At 47.3% G+C, this 18383-nt stretch overlaps 1 protein-coding gene and 1 pseudogene across 1 annotated transcript in view; one reads left to right on the plus strand and one right to left on the minus strand.

The window, feature by feature from the left end:
• Nucleotides 1–18164, minus strand: part of DNAH1 (dynein axonemal heavy chain 1) — a 73154-nt gene extending 54990 nt beyond the window's left edge. Inside the window, exons 1-7 of the mRNA XM_060163845.1 lie at nt 17826–18164; nt 16739–16811; nt 14332–14506; nt 13729–13885; nt 12663–12795; nt 10205–10366; nt 9383–9635 (exon numbers count right to left, since the gene is read on the minus strand). Of these exons, the coding sequence (XP_060019828.1) occupies nt 9383–9635; nt 10205–10366; nt 12663–12795; nt 13729–13885; nt 14332–14506; nt 16739–16811; nt 17826–18164 (1292 nt within the window). The remainder of the gene's footprint in view (nt 1–9382; nt 9636–10204; nt 10367–12662; nt 12796–13728; nt 13886–14331; nt 14507–16738; nt 16812–17825) is intronic.
• On the plus strand, nt 3401–3883 carry LOC132527997 (peptidyl-prolyl cis-trans isomerase A-like; annotated as a pseudogene).
• Nucleotides 18165–18383: the final 219 nt, after the last annotated feature.

The following is an 18383-nucleotide window of genomic DNA, read 5'->3' on the forward strand; positions in this document are numbered from 1 at the left end:
TACTATAAGAAAAAGAAAGAAAACACCTTAATTGATGAAAATTCTCACACCCCGCAAAAAAAGACAAAGGAGAAGAAAACTAACACAACACTTCAAACTAAAGTAAATCTCTTCAAAGTATTTGGGCATATGAAAAATAAAACATAGAAATAGGCAAATAACAGGAAGAAAAGAAACGATATTTAATTGGACTCGGGAAAAAAATGGAAGAAACTAAATTATCTTATGAAGGAAAGCTAAATTACAAGTTGGCCATAGAATAATACAGTCAAATTAAAAAGTTAATAAAATACATTTAAGAAAGTCACGAATAAAACCAAGAGAATGAAAATTAGAAAAAGAAAGAACAGAAAAGGATCAGAAAGTAGTTGAATTAGAAACAAAGAAGAAGCAACACAACAGATAGATAAATGGATAGATAGATAGTATGGAGTCTCTGATGAAGAGAAACAAAACAATGGAACAGAACTAATATTTAAAACTACAATTCAAGAATATTTTCCAGAAATAAAAGAATATCTGAATTTATACATTTAAAAGGCCCATTGTGTACTTGGGAAAAAATATCAGAATGATCAACTCTAGGACATACCCTAGTAAAATGATTAGACTTTAAAGACGAAAAAAAAAAAAAATCTCCAAGGTCTCCAAGAAAAAAAAAAATCAAACAACTTACAAGAGAAGGGGACTTTGACATCAGATGTCTCAAAAGCAACATACAAAGCACGACAACAAGAGTTGTCTATGCAAATGTATTTTTAAAACTAGGTAACATGGATAATTTTCTAGAGAAACAAAGTGTACCAAAATTGACTCCATTAGAAAAAAGAAAGCTTAAAAAGATCAAATACCTGTAGAAAAATAAAGTTATAGAAAAACTAGAAAAGCCCCATGTCCAAATGGTTTTACAAAAGAATGACCACACAGCCCCAATGCAACATAAATTGCTCCAGAGTACTGAAAAAGATGGAAAATGTCAAAATTCTTTATATGAAGCAAGTATAACTTTGCTTCAAACCTGTATAAAGAAATACAAAAAAAAATTGCAAGCCAGTATCACATATCAATGATAAAGTTCTAAATAGCATATTAATGGACAAAATCTAATACCACATTAAAAATGATACACTAGAGGGGTGGGATAGGGAGGGTGGGAGGGAGACGCAAGAGGGAAGAGATATGGGAACATATGTATATGTATAACTGATTCGCTTTGTTATAAAACAGAAACTAACACACCATTGTAAAGCAATTATACTCCAATAAAGATGTTAAAAAAAATGATACACCATGGCTAAGTGGGATTTATTAAAGGATTGCAAGGTTGTCTCAATATTAGCAAATCAATTAATATAATTCACCATGTGAATAGATCTAAGGAGACAAACATATGATTATCTCCACGGGTACTTAAATAGCCTGTGACAAAAAAAAAATTTAAGAAAATAGAAATCAACAGCTACATTATTAAATAAACAAAACCCTAAAGCTAGCATTTTTCTTAAGGCATAAACACTAGAGGTATTTCCACTAATTTTAGGAACAAGGTAATGAAGCCTACTGTCTCCACTACTATTCAATATTGTACTGGAGGTATTAGAAAATGCAATTAGACAAGAGAAAGTAATTAGAGGAATAAGAATTGGAAAATAATAAGTAAAACTATCTCTATCTACAGATAGTGTGCACTTAGAAAGTCCCAGAGAATCAATGATAAACTCAAACATTAAATGATTTTAGGAAGGTAACAGGATGTAAATTGGCATAAAGAAATCAATCAATAGATGTAAAAGTAGAGAAAGCCCATTTATAATAGCAACAAAGAAGATAAAATACTTAGAAATATGCAAAACCTATATGAAAAAATCTTTAAAGCACTACTGAAAGATACAGAAGTAGACTTGAACAAATGGACAAACATTCCTTGTTCTTGGATAGTACAATTCAGGATCCCAAAGATGTCAGCTATACCTAAGGTAATTTAAAAATATAATGCTATCACAATAAAAATACCAAGCGTTTTAAAAATACAGCTAGACAAGTTGATACTAAAGCTCACATGAGGAAATAAGCGTGCAAAATCCCTATCAAAATCCCAACAACTTTTTTTGCAGAAAGAGAAAAATTCATCCTAAAATTCATATGGAATCTCAAGGGACCCCCAAATAGCCAAAACAAACTTGAAAAAGAACAAAGTGGGAAGACTCACACTTTTCAGTTTCAAAACTAATTACAAACCTACAGTAATCAAAATATGTGGTACTGGAATAAAGACAGACTGAGAGACCAATGGAATAGAAAAGACAACCCAAAAATAAAACCTCATATATATATAGTCAAATGATTTTCAACAAGGGTGCCAACATCATTCAATGGGGAAAAAGACAGCCTTTTCAACACATTGTCCTGGGAAAACTGCATATTCACATGCAAAAGAATGAACTTGGACCCTTACCTAAGACCATATGCAAAATTTAACTCAAAATGGATCAAAGATCTGAACATAAGATCTAACACTGTAAAATTCTTAAAAGAACACATGGAAGAAAGCTTCACAACATTGGATTTGGTAATGATTTCTTATACATGACACAAAGTCACAAGCAATAAGGAAAAATAGACAAATTGGACGTCACCAAAATGAAAACCTTTGTGTCCTAGTTACACAAAGGACACTATCAACAGAATAAAAAGGCAACCCATGGAATGGGAGAAAATATCTTCAAATCACATATCTGATAAGGGATTAATATCCAAAGTATATAAAGAACTAAAATGCAACAACAAAGAAACAACTGGGGACTTCCCTGGGGGTCCAGTGCTTAAGAATCCACCTTCCAAAGCAGGGGACATGGGTTAGATCCCTGGTCAGGGAACTAAGATCCCACATGCCACAGGGCAACTAAGCCCGTGCGCCACAACTAGAGAGGCCGTGTGCCACAACTAAAGAGAAGCCCATGCGCTGCAACGAAAGATCCCACGTGCCAAAACTAAGACCCAACACAGCCATAACTAAATAACTAACTAACTAAATAAATAAATACAACTAGATTTGAATATAGGCAAAAGAATTTGAATACACATTTCTCCAAAGAAGAATATACAAATAGCCGATAAGCGCATGAAAAGAAGTGCTTAACATCACTAATCATTAGGAAAATGCAAATAAAAATCACAAGGAGATACCACTTCACATCCTTTAGGATGGCTACTCTAAGGAAAAAAAAAAAACAGAAAATAGAAAGTGTCAGTGAGGATATGGAGAAATTTGAACCCTTGTGCCCTGCTGCTAGGAATGTAAAATGGTACAGCTGCTATGGAAAACATGTTGGTGGTTTCTCAAAAAATTAAAAATAGGGCTTTGCCGATGCCACCCGAAGCCACCCTGCACTACCCCACCATGGTCAACCCCACAGTGTTCTTTGACATTCACTGTTGATGTCACCTTGGACCATGTCTCATTTGAACTGTTTGCAGACAAAGTTCCATAGACAGCAGAAAACTTGAGTGTTCTGAGCACTGAGGAGAAAGGATTTGGTTATAAAGGTCCCTACTTTCACAGAACTATTCCAGGGTTTATGTACCAGGGTGGTGACTTCACATGCCATAATGGCACTGGCAGCAAGTTATCTACAAGGAGAAATTTGATAATAAGCATCACTCTGAAGCATATGGGTCTTCACATCTTGTACATGGCAAATTGTGGACCCACATAAATGGTTCCCAGTTTTTCATCTACACTACCAAGACTGGGTGGTTGGGTGGCAAGCACGTGGTCTTTAGCAAGGTGAAAGAGGGCATGAATATTGTGAAAACCATGGAGTGCTTTGGGTCCAGGTTTGGCAAGACCAGCAAGAAGCTCACCATTTCTGACTGTGGATAACTAATAAATTTGACTTGTGTTGTATCTTAACTACCAGACCATTCCTTCTCTCATTTGCTCATGATAGCCTATAATCTTTGTGTTCTCACTGCAGTTTTTTGGGTTCCAAGTTTTCCTTATCCCCTTCCAAGTCTAGCTGGATTACGGAGTTAAGTTTATGATTATGAAACAAAAACTAAACAACAACAAATAGAATTACCATATGATCTAATAATTCTGCTTCTGGGTTTATACCCAAAAGAACAGAAAGCAGGGACATGAAGTTATCTTTGTATACCCATGTTCACAGCAGTATTATTCATAATAGCCAAAAGATGGGAGCAATCAAGTGTCTATCAACAGATGAATGGATAAACAAAATGTGGTATATATGTACAATGGAATATTATTCAGCCTTAAAAAGGAAGAGAATTCTGACACGTGCTACAACATGGATGATACTGAAAGACATTATGCTAAGTGAAGAAAGGATTCGCAAAAGGATAAGTATATATGATTCTACTCATATGAGGTACTTAGGGTAGTCAAATTCAGAAAGTACAATAGAATGGTGGTTGCCAGGAGCTGGGGGAGAGGGGAATGGGTCTTATAGTTTAATTGGTACAAAGTTTCACTTTGGGATGATGAATATTCTATGGATAGATGGTAGTGATGGTTGGACAACAATATGGATGTACTTAATGCCACTGAGCTGTACACTTAAAAATAGTTAAAATGGTGAATTTTATATTATGTATATTTTACCATATACATAATGGCCCTACAAGAGATTAAAATATACTGTAAAATATCTATAATTAAAACTGTAGGGGCTTCCCTGGTAGCGCAGTGGTTGAGAGTCCGCCAGCCGATGCAGGGGACGAGGGTTCGTGCCCTGGTCCAGGAAGATCCCACATGGCACGGAGCGGCTGGGCCCGTGAGCCATGGCCACTGAGCCTGCACATCCAGAGCCTGTGCTCCGCAACGGGAGAGGCCACAACAGTGAGAGGCCGGCGTACCGCAAAAAAATAAAAATAAAAAAACTGTAGTGGACGTCCCAGGTGGAGCAGTGGTTAAGAATCCGCCTGCCAATGCAGGGGACACGAGTTCGAACCCTGGTCTGGAAAGATCCCACATACCACGGAGCAACTAAGCCCGTGCACCACAACTACTGAGCCTGTGCTCTAGAGCCCACGCACCACAACTACTGAGCCCGCGTACTACAGTACTGAAGCCTGCGTGTCTAGAGCCTGTGCTCCACAACAAGAGAAGCCACCGCAATGAGAAGCCCTCACACCGTAATGAAGAGTAGCCCCCGCTCACCGCAAATAGAGAAAGCCCGCGTGCAGCCATAAATAAATAAATAAATAAATAAAAACTGTAGTACGAGGACTTCCCTGGCAGCGCAGTGGTTAAGAATCCACCTGCCAAAAAAAAAAAAAAAAGAATCCGCCTGCCAATGCAGGCAACACGGGTTCAATCCCTGGTCTGGGAAGATCCCACATGCCACAGAGCAGCTAAGCCAGTGCACCACAACTACTGAGACCGTGAGCCACAACTACTGAAGCCTGCGTGCCTAGAGCCCGTGCTCCACAAGCCACTGTAATGAGAAGCACGCACACTGCAAGAGTAGCCCCCACTCACTGCAACTAGAGAAAGCCCACACACAGCAACGAAGACCCAATGCAGCCAAAAATAAATAAATAAAAATAAATAAATCTATTTAAAAAATTATAGAAAAGAAAACTGTAGTACGAGTGCATAAATGGACAAACAGAACAATGGAATAGAACAGAAAATCCAGAAATAGACCCAAGTACACATGGAAATTAGTGTATGATAAAGGTGGCCTCTCAAATCTGTGTCATAGATGGAGGTTTCAATAAATGTTGATGGGTAATAATAAACCATTTAATAAATGTTAGTTAGCCATTTGGAAAAAGATAAAATTGGATCCATACCACATACCATACATAAGGATGAATCAAGGATATAAAAGGCAAAAACATGAAACCATACAAGTTCTAGAAGAAAACCTCAATATAGGGAAGCACTTTCTAACTATGACTCAAAATCCAGATGCAATAGAAGAAATGATTAATAAAACTGTTTACATACTTTTAAAGTTATATTGCAAAGATTACTATAAGAAAAGTCAATATACAACTGACAAACCAGGAGAAAACATTTACAACATACATCACAGATAATGAACCAATATCCTTGGGACTTCCCTGGTTGTGCAGTGGTTAAGAATCTACCTGCCAATGCAAGGAACATGGTTCAATCCCTGGTCTGGGAAGATCCCACATGCCGCAGAGCGACTAAGCCTGTGCGCCACAACTACTGAGCCTGTGCTCTAGGGCCCGTGAGCCACAACTACTGATCCCATATGCCACAACTACTGAGGCCCACGCACCTAGAGCCTGTGCTCCACAAGAGAAGCCACCACAGTGAGAAGCCCACACACCGCAACAAAGAGTAGACCCCGCTCGCCACAACTAGAGAAAGCCTGCGGGCAGTAACGAAGACCCAACGCAGCCCAAAATTAATTAATTAATTAATTAATTTTTAAAAGAACCAATATCCTTAATATATAAAGAACTCATAACATTAGAGGGAAAATACCCCAAAAACCTAAGAGAAAAAAATGGGCAAAAAATATGGACAGGTCACAAAAAGATATAAAACTTGTCCTTAATCATATGAAAAGATTGAAAAGACATTCAGCCTCATTTATAATACTTACAGACTTACCTTCCAGACTGGCAAAAAATTAAATTGTATAACAACGCACTCTTGGCAAGGGGGTAGGGAAACAGGCACTCTCACACATTGCTGGTGGGCATGCAAAATCCTTATGGAGGAAAATGTGGTGATACCTAACAAAAGTACAGTGAGTACTCATCTTTTGACCTTGCAATTCCACTTCTCAGAATATACACTATATAAAGCTATACCTCCATCAATATGAATATACAAGTGCACAAAATTATTCATTGTAGCATTGTTTGTAATTGCAAACTACTGGAAATTACCTAAATGCCTATGTATTAGAGAATGGTTGAATAAACCATGATACATGGTACATCCACACAATAGATTACTATGCAGCTATAAAAAAGAATGAAGGAAGACTCAATGAACTGATAAGGATTGATTCCCAGGATGTATTGTAAATGAAAAAGGCAAAATAAAAAGAATATCTATAGTGTACTACCCTGCATGTAAGAAGGGGGATAAGAAAATATACATGAAAATATCATTTGTGCAAAAAGAAACACAGAAAAAATAAACCAGAAACTAGTGATATTGGTTACCTATGAGTGGGAACAGAGTGGAAAAGATGGGAGATGTGGATAGGATAGAATGAATGAGAGTGAAGAGGGACAAATCTCTGAGTATACCTTTTTGAGTAACATATATTAGTGAGTATGTTTTATATATGTGTGTATATATTATACACATAAAGAAATATTTACATATGTATATGTATTCTCTCTAAATTTTATACATACATATTATATATAATGTAATATATAACAATATATACGTATATATTACAATATAATACACATATTATATGTATACTTTACATGTATTTTCTATATATATACACATATATTTATAAAACAAACAGACCAAGCTATATATATATTCATCAAATGAATATATCCCACTGAGCAGGGTGGGAAGAACTAAACCAAGTAACTTTTGAACATAGTATTTGGACTATATACTCCCTCTCTTTTTTTTTTTTTTTTTTTTCTTTTTTGCGGTACGCGGGCCTCTCACTGTTGTGGCCTCTCCCATTGCGGAGTACAGGCTCCGGACGCGCAGGCTCAGTGGCCATGGCTCATGGGCCTAGCCGCTCCGTGGCATGTGGGATCTTCCCGGACCAGGGCATGAATCCATGTCCCCTGCATCGGCAGGCGGACTCTCAACCACTGCACCACCAGGGAAGCACCCCCTCTCTTTTTAAAGAGAAAAAGAAAACTAAACAAATATCAAAGATTACTTTGTAGAGTTTTTCCTCCAAAGGGTATGGATTAAGCAATTGAAACTACTTTCTGTGTATTCCAGGACTGAGCAAATAAGTAAATATACTATGAGGAATAAAAGCCAATTTTCTTTTAGAAAAAGAAGTACCAAATATGTACAAGTGCGAATGAGCCCTGTGGTTTGAAGTCAATATGAAGATATCAGTATGAACTCATGTTTTTTAACAGATAGATATATAATAGATAAAGACATGTGCATGGAGGTTATATGTAACATAATGTAATATAAGAATATATGGTATGAGGGGCTTCCCTGGTGATGCAGTGGTTAAGAATCCGCCTGCCAATGCAGGGGACAGGGGTTCAAGCCCTGGTCCAGGAAAATCCCACATGCAGCGGAGCAACTAAGCCCGTGTGCCACAACTACTGAGCCTGCTCTCTATGGCCCGCAAGCCACAACGACTAAGCCCATGTGCCGCAACTACTGAAGCCTGTGTGCCTAGAGCCCGTGCTCTGCAACAAGAAAAACCACTGCAGTGAGAAGCCCGCGCACTGCAACTACTGAAGCCTGAGAGCCTAGAGCCTGTGCTCCTCAATGAAGAGTAGCCCCTGCTAGCCACAACTAGAGAAAGCCTGCGCATAGCAGCAAAGACCCAACGCAGTCAAAAATAAATTTTTTTTTTTTTTTTTTTTTTTTTTGCGGTACGCGGGCCTCTCACTGTTGTGGCCTCTCCCATTGTGGAGCACAGGCTCCGGACGCACAGGCTCAGCGGCCATGGCTCACGGGCTTAGCCGCTCCGCGGCATGTGGGATCCTCCTGGACTGGGGCACGAACCCGTGTCCCCTGCATCGGCAGGCAGACCCTCAACCACTGTGCCACCAGGGAAGCCCCAAAAATAAATTTTAAAAAAAGTTTAAAGAATATATGATATGATATAAAATAAATAAATAACGTATATATCTTAGATCTATCTGCTCTAAGGACTTCAAAGTGTTGATTTCCCAGTAGCAATGAGCACATCTTAATGTCAAAATCTTAGCTTCTAAATACCATTCCCCACCAAGAGGAACCAGGGTTCCTTGGGAAAACAGCTGATTTCAGGGCTGGGTCTGGGAAAGTAAGATGAGCCTGGAACTTCTTGCTGTGCCAGAAAGTAAAAGCATACTCAATGAACAATAAGAACATATCAAATGGACACAGGAATCAGCCTGAAGAGGCTCCCACTGGCCAAAGCTGGGACAATTTGATCATCAAAATTAAAAATGGTAGTAACAGATTATAACCCTTGGAATAAAATTAAGAATCCATGAGTCCATATTGATATGAGAGATCTGGAGATGAACAAGAAATTGTTTGGGGCCCAAGAAATCCATAATGCAGTGGGCAAGACAGCCCCAAACAGATGAGCATGGAGGGAGCATCCCCCCTCCCCCACTGGGCAGCACTACTTTTCCACTGGACAGCTCCCTGGAGGAGGTGCTGCTCTGGTGTGGGAAAGGGTCTGGGGGAGGTACTCACGAGGGCCCTTTGCGCATCCGAGGTGTGCTCATGGCCCACTGCTTGATCTTGCTCAGGCTCTGCTCACTGATGAGCCGCTGGCCCTCAGAGGGCATACAGTCCACATACAGGTTGTATAGCAGCAGCGCCTCTGTGTTCTTGCGCAGGGCGTTGGCCTGGACCACACGTTGTGTGAACACACGTGGGTCCTCAGCACAGAAGAGAAGCTGGATCCTTGGCACCCAGTACTGGCAGATCAGGAGGGGCGGCCTTCCTGGGGTCGGGTGGAGGGAGAAAGGAACATGCAGTGGGGCCCTCTGGGCAGGAGCACTGGGTTCCAGGCTGGCTCTGCCACTGATGCATGGTGGCTCTGAGCAAGTGACCCCATCACATCTGTGAAATGGGTATGACAACACTCCCTGAACTGCCCACGTCACAGGTTGTCATGGATGGATGTGAAAGTTCTTTGTAAACTGTAAAAAGCTGTGTACAGACAAGGAGTTATACAGGGGTGGCCATTCAATTGCCCATTCCTGATGCGACACCCAGGGCAGACATCTTTAATTGTTGGGCCTCAGGCTCCTTCTCAAGATGACACTGAAAGCAGCACTGCCAGCTGCTCAGAGTTGGCATATCAAATAATGGCCAATTGCCCTTCCTGGGGTCTCTGAGTGATGCGTCCTCTGGTTCTCACTGGTTGGGGGACAGACAGCCCCAGGACAACAGAGCAAGGGGGCATTCAGACCCGAGCTGGCTATACCCTGCGCAGGGGTTGGCCTCAGTCACAGGCCAGGCCGGGCCTGAGCTGGGGGTCTGCCTGAGGCAGGGGCAGAGACCTCGTACCTTCGGCCGTTACCCCTCCATTCAGGATGGGCTTCCCCATCTCATCTCGCACCAAACCATCCTTATTCGTCTTGTGCACTAGGTACAGCTTCTTCTCCTTGTCATAGTCCAGGACGCCGACATCGCACCATTTGTATGTCAGCTTCTGACTCTTGGGGTCCTCTGAAACAGGAGGGGTGCCCATCAGTGCTCCCTGCCATAGGGTGGGAAAAGGCCCCTGCATGTGGGCAGTGGATGCTAGGAAAGGTCTCAGTGGTCACTAGTCTGGCCTCTCTCCCACCATGCTGACCCCCACCCTCTGGCTGCAGCAGAGTGGGGAGCCTACTTCCTTCCAGCTGAGCTTGACTCTTGGGAACCAGGCAGGTCTCTCTGCCCTGATGCTCTGCATGACTCCATCAGGGCAGAGAGAGACACAGGCCAGCAGGGCTGGGACAGGAGGCAGGAAAGCCCCAAGCAAACAGGGGCTTGTTTGCTTAGTCCTTGTTTGCCTAGCCCTGTTGAGGATCTAGGTGTAGAGCTCATCACGTCTGAACTGGACCTCTTCAAGGCCCGAGGGAAGCCCTTAGGCTGCATGTGGCAGCTGAGCCCCCGGGCTGCTCCCATCAGGGCAGGGCAGGGTAGAAGACTGCTTCCCTGCAATGGCCTCAAAGTGGGCCTCAGGGGCTGTTTGGCCAGGATGGGCCTCCCACCCTCTCCCTGGGCTGAAAGCCTTTGACTACTCCAGCTCACCTCTTGCCACTGCCTCCCTCACTCATTCCTCTCCAGCCACACTGGATGTCTGGCTATTCCTATGACTTTGTAGCTTGCTCCTGCCTCAGGGCCTTAGCATTGGCTGTGCCCTCTGCCTGGAACAGTCTTCATCCAGGTCACCTCGATGCTGGCTTGTTCCCTGCTCAAGCGGCTTCTCCTTGTAGAAGCATCTCTGCCTAAAATAGCACCTTTGCCCCAGGCACTTTCTGATTTGTTACCTTGCTTGTGTGTCTCACAGAGCTTAAAGTCATATTGTGTATGCATCTTCTCCAGGCTGGAATTCCAAAGAAATGCTCCCACTGACTGATGCCAGGTATATAAGTAAAGGAGGCTGCTGTGGGATATACCTCACCAGCTTTGGCTCTGTTTTGCTTTTCCCTCCTCTTCCTAATTAGTTTCCTTTTTGAAAATGCTGACCTTGTCTTGACTCAGCTTAAAGGAAAAGATGTCACAAGAAGCCCCTAGCAGAAAGCAGAGTCTGGCAGAAACGCTCCACCATTAGTGCTGCCACCCAGGGCCAGGGCCCATATGAAGCAGTGCAAGCAGAAGCACTTCAGGGAAGCCACTACCTGGTACATTTAAGGTTAATACAGCCCCAAACCTTCTGGTTTTATCACCAGGAATTGGAGATCTGGGAACAATTGAGTTAAATTATTTTTGTAATTAAGTCCAAAGTAAAGGGAACATTCTGGGTTTCTTACCTAGTTCAAAGAAATTGATTCTAGCATTTACATGTTTTTAAACTGAAACATAAACTTACAGCTTGCACAACGGACTCGCTGTGGGCCCCCTGGAGGCTGAGCAGTCTGAAAACCAGCATGGCTCTCACAATCCTATCTCCATGCACTGGGCAGGGAGCAGAGAGGCCTTCGCCCTGCACATGGGGACAGCCACCTCCAATCTCATAACCCAGACCTTCCTAGGATGCCTACATAGAGAGTAGTCATGCCAGCCATGGTGGCAGGCCAGGGTGGTGACCGTGGAAGGTCAGCCTGGCAGACAGCAACAAACTGGAGAGAGCTTCCACAGCCCCCAGGGCAGACCTGGGGCCAAAGGAGGGGCAGACACAGACAAGGGCAAGATTTGGCAAGTCTGTGCAACATCAGTGTGAGGATGTGTATGTGGGTGTGATAGCGGTTGTGAATGGGTGACAGTAGGCATGTGTGTTTGTGTGCTTAAAATTTGCATATGAGTACAGCTGTGTGTGTGTGTGAGGGATGGTGGGTGAGTGTGACAGTGGGCTTATGAACGTGTGTGTTTGAAAGCAAGTATGTGAGTGTGAGTGTGTGACAGTGTGTGTGTTGTCCACGCAGAGGTGAAAGCCAAGAGGCCACAGTTATAGGTGGAGCAATGCGGTTTCTGGGGCACGGGATGGAACCGCTTGAATTGTGCCCCTTATACACATTTGAACATGTCTAATAAGCTTGCATATTTTTCATTGCCAATAAATCAAAGCATTTTTTTTTAACATTAGACACCATCCAGCTGTTCCTTCCTCAGCCCACCCACCCATGTCATCCCTGGTCCCTGCATTTCCTTCTATGCGGCCAGCCCGCTGGCCTGTATCCCAGCTGCGAGGCCTCAAAAGGTGGGGCCCCCACCTCCCATGGTTGAGGCCCCAGGGCAGTCTAGGAGTCTATGGCTGGGCTGCCAGGACAGGATGGTGCAGACAAGATCCTGTCCCCCTGCCCTTGCTGGCCCTGCTCACCGTGCCCCAGGAAGTCATTGATGGGCAGGAGGGCTTTTCCGGGGACAGGTTTCCTGTTCTGAGACCCTGGCTCCAAGCCCATGTTGATCCACTCACTGGGAGTCCGGCAGTCAAACTCCTCATTGTCAAATACCTGGAAGAAAACAGTAGATGCTGGGAGCAGGCGGCTCACCCCTGGTGGACCCAAGTGGGCTGGGCATGCCAGAGGGTAGGGGTGCCTGAGTAGGCTCCTCCCCAGATGCAGAAGCTGAAGACTGGGGCCCAGGGGCCTGAGTGCCTCCTCTGCTGTTCACAGGGGTCTGTGGAGTCTGGCTCTATGAAACCCTGTCTAACCAAGCCACACTGAGGTTCAGGCAGAGGGGTATCTGGGGACTCAGAGCAGGATATGGGCTCTCCCCCACCACTGGCCAGGATCACCCAGCTCAGGTCCAAGGGAAGTGGTGGCCCTTGGATTTTCCTGAGCACCCACCCAGACTCAGAAACAATGCAAGTTCAGGTTGTCAGAAGGCCATCTTTAGTAGGGTGATATGCAACTCTGTCTCCCCATAGGGACCACCAGGCAAGAGATACTCAGGACCATGGAGAGGAAGGGCAGGGAAGCGGGTGAAAACCAGGGCAGGCTATGCTCCCTCTTTCTCCTCTGGACTCAGTTTCCCCATTGGTACCCCAAAGGGGCTACAATGGTGCCTTCCTCCACCACAGGTCTCCCCATCCCAGTGACACCAGACGCAGTAGTCAGGGAGGCCTGAACACTACTCCACAGTCCAACTGGGCTGCTTCTTGGTGCCCGTGGGTGGGGTGGGGACAGAGCTCATGTACACAGGGTTCCCAGGCTCCCAGGGAAGAAGCAGGGAATCAGCGTCCCAGGGGTCCTGGGGCCCCTCCTGCCCCAGCCTAGGATGCCTGAAACCCCAGGAGTGGGGGTAGCACCCTGACTATGCAGTTGTCCTGTCTGACAAGTGAGTGCTTGTGATTGCCATGGGATCCCCTTTTGAGTCTGATCCCTCCGCTGGAGTCCTGCACCCCCATCTCCTGACCACTGGCCCTCTGTGGAAGCTGGACTCACCTTCAGTGGGAGATAGATGGGGAACAGCGGGTCATGACCCTGCTCAATGGTCTGGGGGTGGTGGGGGTCTGGGTGCCTGGGCATGAGCTTGTCGGAGTCAATGCCCTCGCTGGCCAGCAGCTGCTCAATGTCCAGGCTCAGGTACAGCCGCTTCCTCCTGGCCGAGGGAGACAAGGAAATCTCACGACAGCTCGGCGCATGTGAGGTGTCTCCATGGGGGTCAGCAAGGGCCCAGGGAGTTAAGGCAGTAGGGGTGTGGCCCAGTGACCCCCTCCAGGGCCCTCTGCCCTTCTGGGACTTATCAGGAAGTGGAATGGTGGCTGGGGCTGGTGTCCTGGGCTCCAACTGCCCTTGCATCCTGCCTGTCAGTTTCACCACGTTGACTTAAATGTCACCCTCCCTGATTCCACAGCAAGGAAAGTAACTCGTTCCTATTAAGAAACCAAAGGGCTAGAAGATTTGAACACTTGCACACAGACCCATCTTAGTAACCTCTGCCATGAGGATGATCACCTAGTTGTCTACTATCCCTCACTCTTTGAGGTGGGTGGATGCCACCTCCCAGAGGGCAGGCCCTCCCACTGCTCACGCAACCATACCTACCTCTCAATCTCAATCTTGCGGGGGCACTGGCCCGGCAGCACCAGGTAGGGCACCTGCACCTTGGGCTCGTAGGCCTGCAGCGGGAAGTCAGTCTGGGTGAGCAGCTTGGTGGTACACCCGATGTGCTGATGCTCCAGGCGCTCCTCGAAGTCCTCAGGAACCTCAAAGGTTCTGACTGTGGGCAGGGGCAGGGGCAGGAGCTGCAGGGGCTCAGGCTGGGGCCCAACACCCCCAAAACACAGTGCTAGGCAGGTACCAGGCATGCAGCTTTGGGGCATGGGAAGCTCAGAGCTGGCCTGTGGCAGTGAGAAGCCAGATGTGCACCGGGCTCCCAAGGGGTCACGAGCCTGGAGGACAAGGGCCTCCAGAAGGTCTGTTTTGGTCCTGCTCGCCCTGCCCAGAGCCAGCATGCTCGACCATTCCCCTCCTTTCTGCCCACAGCCCCGGTGCCAGCGGCTTTTGCTCAAGCCAGATGCTGAATCAAACTACCAGTGAGGATTACAGCTGGATAGGAAGGTGAAGCGGTAGCTCCCTGCATGTCTGGGATGGGTTCCTGCCATCCCTACCCCAGAGGCCCTCCCAAGCATCTCGGGGTCTGAATGCCATTCACTCACTGGGACTGTTTCCAGACTCAAGACATCCTGGATACTGTAGGAGTGGGTGGCACCACCACCCCACCCCCAGGGGACCCTCAAGTCACAAAATGGCCACACCTCCTTAGACAGGCTTCCATTCCAGGTCTGAGGGCAAGGGAACTGGTGAAGAGAGGCCCATTGATAGGGTGACATTCCAGTTTCCTGGGACTCAGGATGTTAAATGGGAAGGAAAGTCTCAGACAAGCCAAGACCATAGTGGTGGGGACGGGAGTGCAGGAAAGTGCTTCGGGGATGAGCCACCTTTCCCAGGGCCTGGGTGGGCTCTGGACAGCTCAGTGATGGCTCCGAACAACTCCCCTGGGAGGCCCTAGTAACCCCCTCCTTGGGCCTCACGTCTCTGGGGTCAAGATGCAGTCACACCAGAGGAGGATCTACCTTGGGGGTACCCACTGGGGCTCTACAGAAGCTTCCAGAGGCTGAGCAGAGGCCATCCACCTGCCGCTAAGTCGGCTCTCTTACCAGAGCTGTCAGGTGCTCGGGGAACCCCACGCTACCAGAACAGTCTGGCCCAGGGGCAGTTTTCAGATCCCTAATCATCTGCTCTTGAGCCTATGGATCCATAACACATTCCACACCCAGGATCATGAATTCCTGGGCCTGGCCCTGCGTCTCAGGAGCCAAGAAGGAGCCAGGGTGAGGACAGCAAAGCCTGGCCCCCGCCCCTGCTGGTCCAGGAGCCCTAGGCAGGCTTCCCAGGCCTTCACGTAGCCTTCTGCCAAGAGCTCTGACGGCCATGAGCCCTGACTGCCGCCACCCTGTGACCCTGCCGGGCTGTTATTCCTCACTTGGGTGGGGCCGCAGAGCTGCTGACCAGCCCTACCCCCCGCCCCTGCCATGGATAGCAGGAGCCCCATTCCCAGCTCCCCCGCAGCCCTTGATCTGTGGTTTGTAACCATTTTCTGGGCCACAGATACTTGTGAAACTGCTGACCACAATAGGCTGGATCCTCAGGTCACTGCACAGAGGCATGTACATGTGATGTTTCCTGTGCCACTTTTGGGGATTCACAGGCCCCCAGGAGGACTGTGGGTCTCAAGAAGACAAATCTGGACAGTGCCAGCACAGAGCCAGGCCTCTCCTGGGGGTAGAGTGGAAAGGCAGACAGCTGGGACCATGGAGCTTCTGGACCTGATCGAAAGGGCGTCCTGTCCACTGGCCAGCCAGGAGGGCCCCCAAGGTCTCACTGCCTCTCAGGGCCCCAACCAGCTCGCTGCCTTTCTTGGAGCCACCCTCTCCTCCCCTCTGCCACTGGGGACTGGTCTGTGCCATGCAGACCTGCCCCACACCTTACAAGACTCATCATGGAGCCTGAGAGGAGCGTCTTCCTTCCCCTCTTTGGCAATGAAATCCTGGGTACCTTCCTGCTCCAAGCCCTGTTCTAGGTGCTGCAGCCCGAGCCAGGTAACAACAGTCCTGACCTCCTCCAAGCCCACGTTCCACGTACCAGAAAACACACATGTCAATGTCCTACTGTCCCCAGCCAGGCAGAGGGAACTGGGGACCTGGCCCTCAGCAGCCCCACCACACCACAGTGCCCTTGTCACACACAGCTCTGCCGAGAGTCACAATTAAGCAGCTGTGCTTCACCGAGCACTCACCATGAGCTGGGACCCTGCAAAGCACCTTGTTTCTTGTTATCCCCATTTCACAGTTGAGGAGATTGAAACCCTCAGCCAAGAGGAGACAATCTCCCTAAGGCCAGAGGCCCTGCTTCTAAAGGCACCCTCCCACCCAGCCCCCTGGGCACTGACCTCTTGGGGTGAACTTGTCAAGGTTGGCCTGCCGCAGGAGGTCCTGGTTCGTGCAGGGGCCACGACACACCTCCTGAAACCAAACCCCATAGCCCTGAGGGAGCGTAAACATCCCAAGGACAGGCAGGATCTGGTAGGGCCCCCAAGGCCAGGTGTCTCCCCCATGCCCACCAGAGAGCATCCCAGGGGTGCACAGGGACAGGGATGAGGAAGAATCAGTGAAGAGGAATTTGCACAATTCCTCATTCAGAGGCCACAGTAGGTGACAAGCTGTGGCCACCTGGGACACCCCTGGCCCAACCCCATTCTGGTCGTGCACAGTCCCCCTCCTCACTCTGAGAACACTCTTGGTGTGTGTCCAGGGGCTGAGCCACAAGACAGAGGTACTGTAAGGCCTGCAGGTGCCTCTGTGTATTCCTCCACTGCCAAGGGCACTCTGGGACCTCTGGCACAGTGGGTATCAATGGGTCCTCGCCCTATCTCTATTGGCCCCTCCCCTGCCTAAAACCATCCTAAGGCTGTCCAGGACGCACAGGGCTCTTTGAACTCTCCCCTAGTTATATCCCTTCTCCGTCTTCCCCTGCCCTCCATCTCTCTCCTCTTATTTCTACTCTCCTCCTCCATGTGGGCCATGGCCTCTGTCAGGGATCTCAAGGCTCTGTATCTTCTGTTCCCCCTGCCTGGAACACTCCCCCCAGCCCCTATCTTACCCAGCAAATTCATACCTATCTTGTAAATCTCAGCAGTATACCACCTTGTCCCAGGACCCCCTCCCCAACCAGAGCTGGGGCCGGGGGAGGGAGTATTTCCCCACCAAAGCCATTGCCCCATGACAATAGGCATATGGATGACAATCCTGGTGTATTGTCACCGGGGCTTAGCCCAAGGCCTGTCACATAGCAGGTGCTCAGTAATGAATTTTTGAATGAATGGACAGAGATGGATGGGCAGAAGGATGGGCAGATGGGTGAGTGGGTGGAAAATTGCTAGACAGATTGGTGGATGGATGGATGGATAAAAGGAAGAAAGGGCAAAAAGAACCCACAAGGAAGGCTCAGGCTTGGTAGGGTATGGCTGCCACACTCACCCCAAGTTTATCCAAGCTTCCAGGGCTGAGGATGTCAGAGTAGAACCCACGCTGCTTCATCAGCGGGTACTTCTTATCAGTGCCCGTCAGGGGCAACTTCCGGGGCTGCCCCAAGTCTGAGGATGTGGATGGGGCTGCAGTCAGGTGCAAAGGTGGGGTCTTGGGGTCAGGGCTTGGAGGAAGCTTCTCCGACCCAGAATCTGGTCCCTGAAGAATGCTCCCCAGGTTATGCTCCAGGTCTCTCAGACTACACTCTTGGCCCACAGGAGTACTGCTGCACTCTGGGCCCTGAGGGGTCCTTCCTGGGCTGTGGCCTTCTCTGTTAGGCTGCTGCTCCATGCTGCTTCTCAGGGTGATGTCCCAGCCAGAGCTCCTAGAAGATACTGGTGTCACTGGGCCCTTGCCAACCTCTGCTCATCCCCCAGGGCCACCAGGATACAGAGATGCCTAGTCTGCCAGCCCACAACAAGCCCCAGCCCCCAGGCATGGATAACGGAGGGAGGGAGTACTCTTCTAATATGAACAGACACAGAGTGCCAGGAAGGTCCTGCCAGGAGA

This window comes from Lagenorhynchus albirostris, chromosome 10 (genome assembly GCF_949774975.1).
Source record: "Lagenorhynchus albirostris chromosome 10, mLagAlb1.1, whole genome shotgun sequence".
NCBI lineage: Eukaryota > Metazoa > Chordata > Mammalia > Artiodactyla > Delphinidae > Lagenorhynchus > Lagenorhynchus albirostris.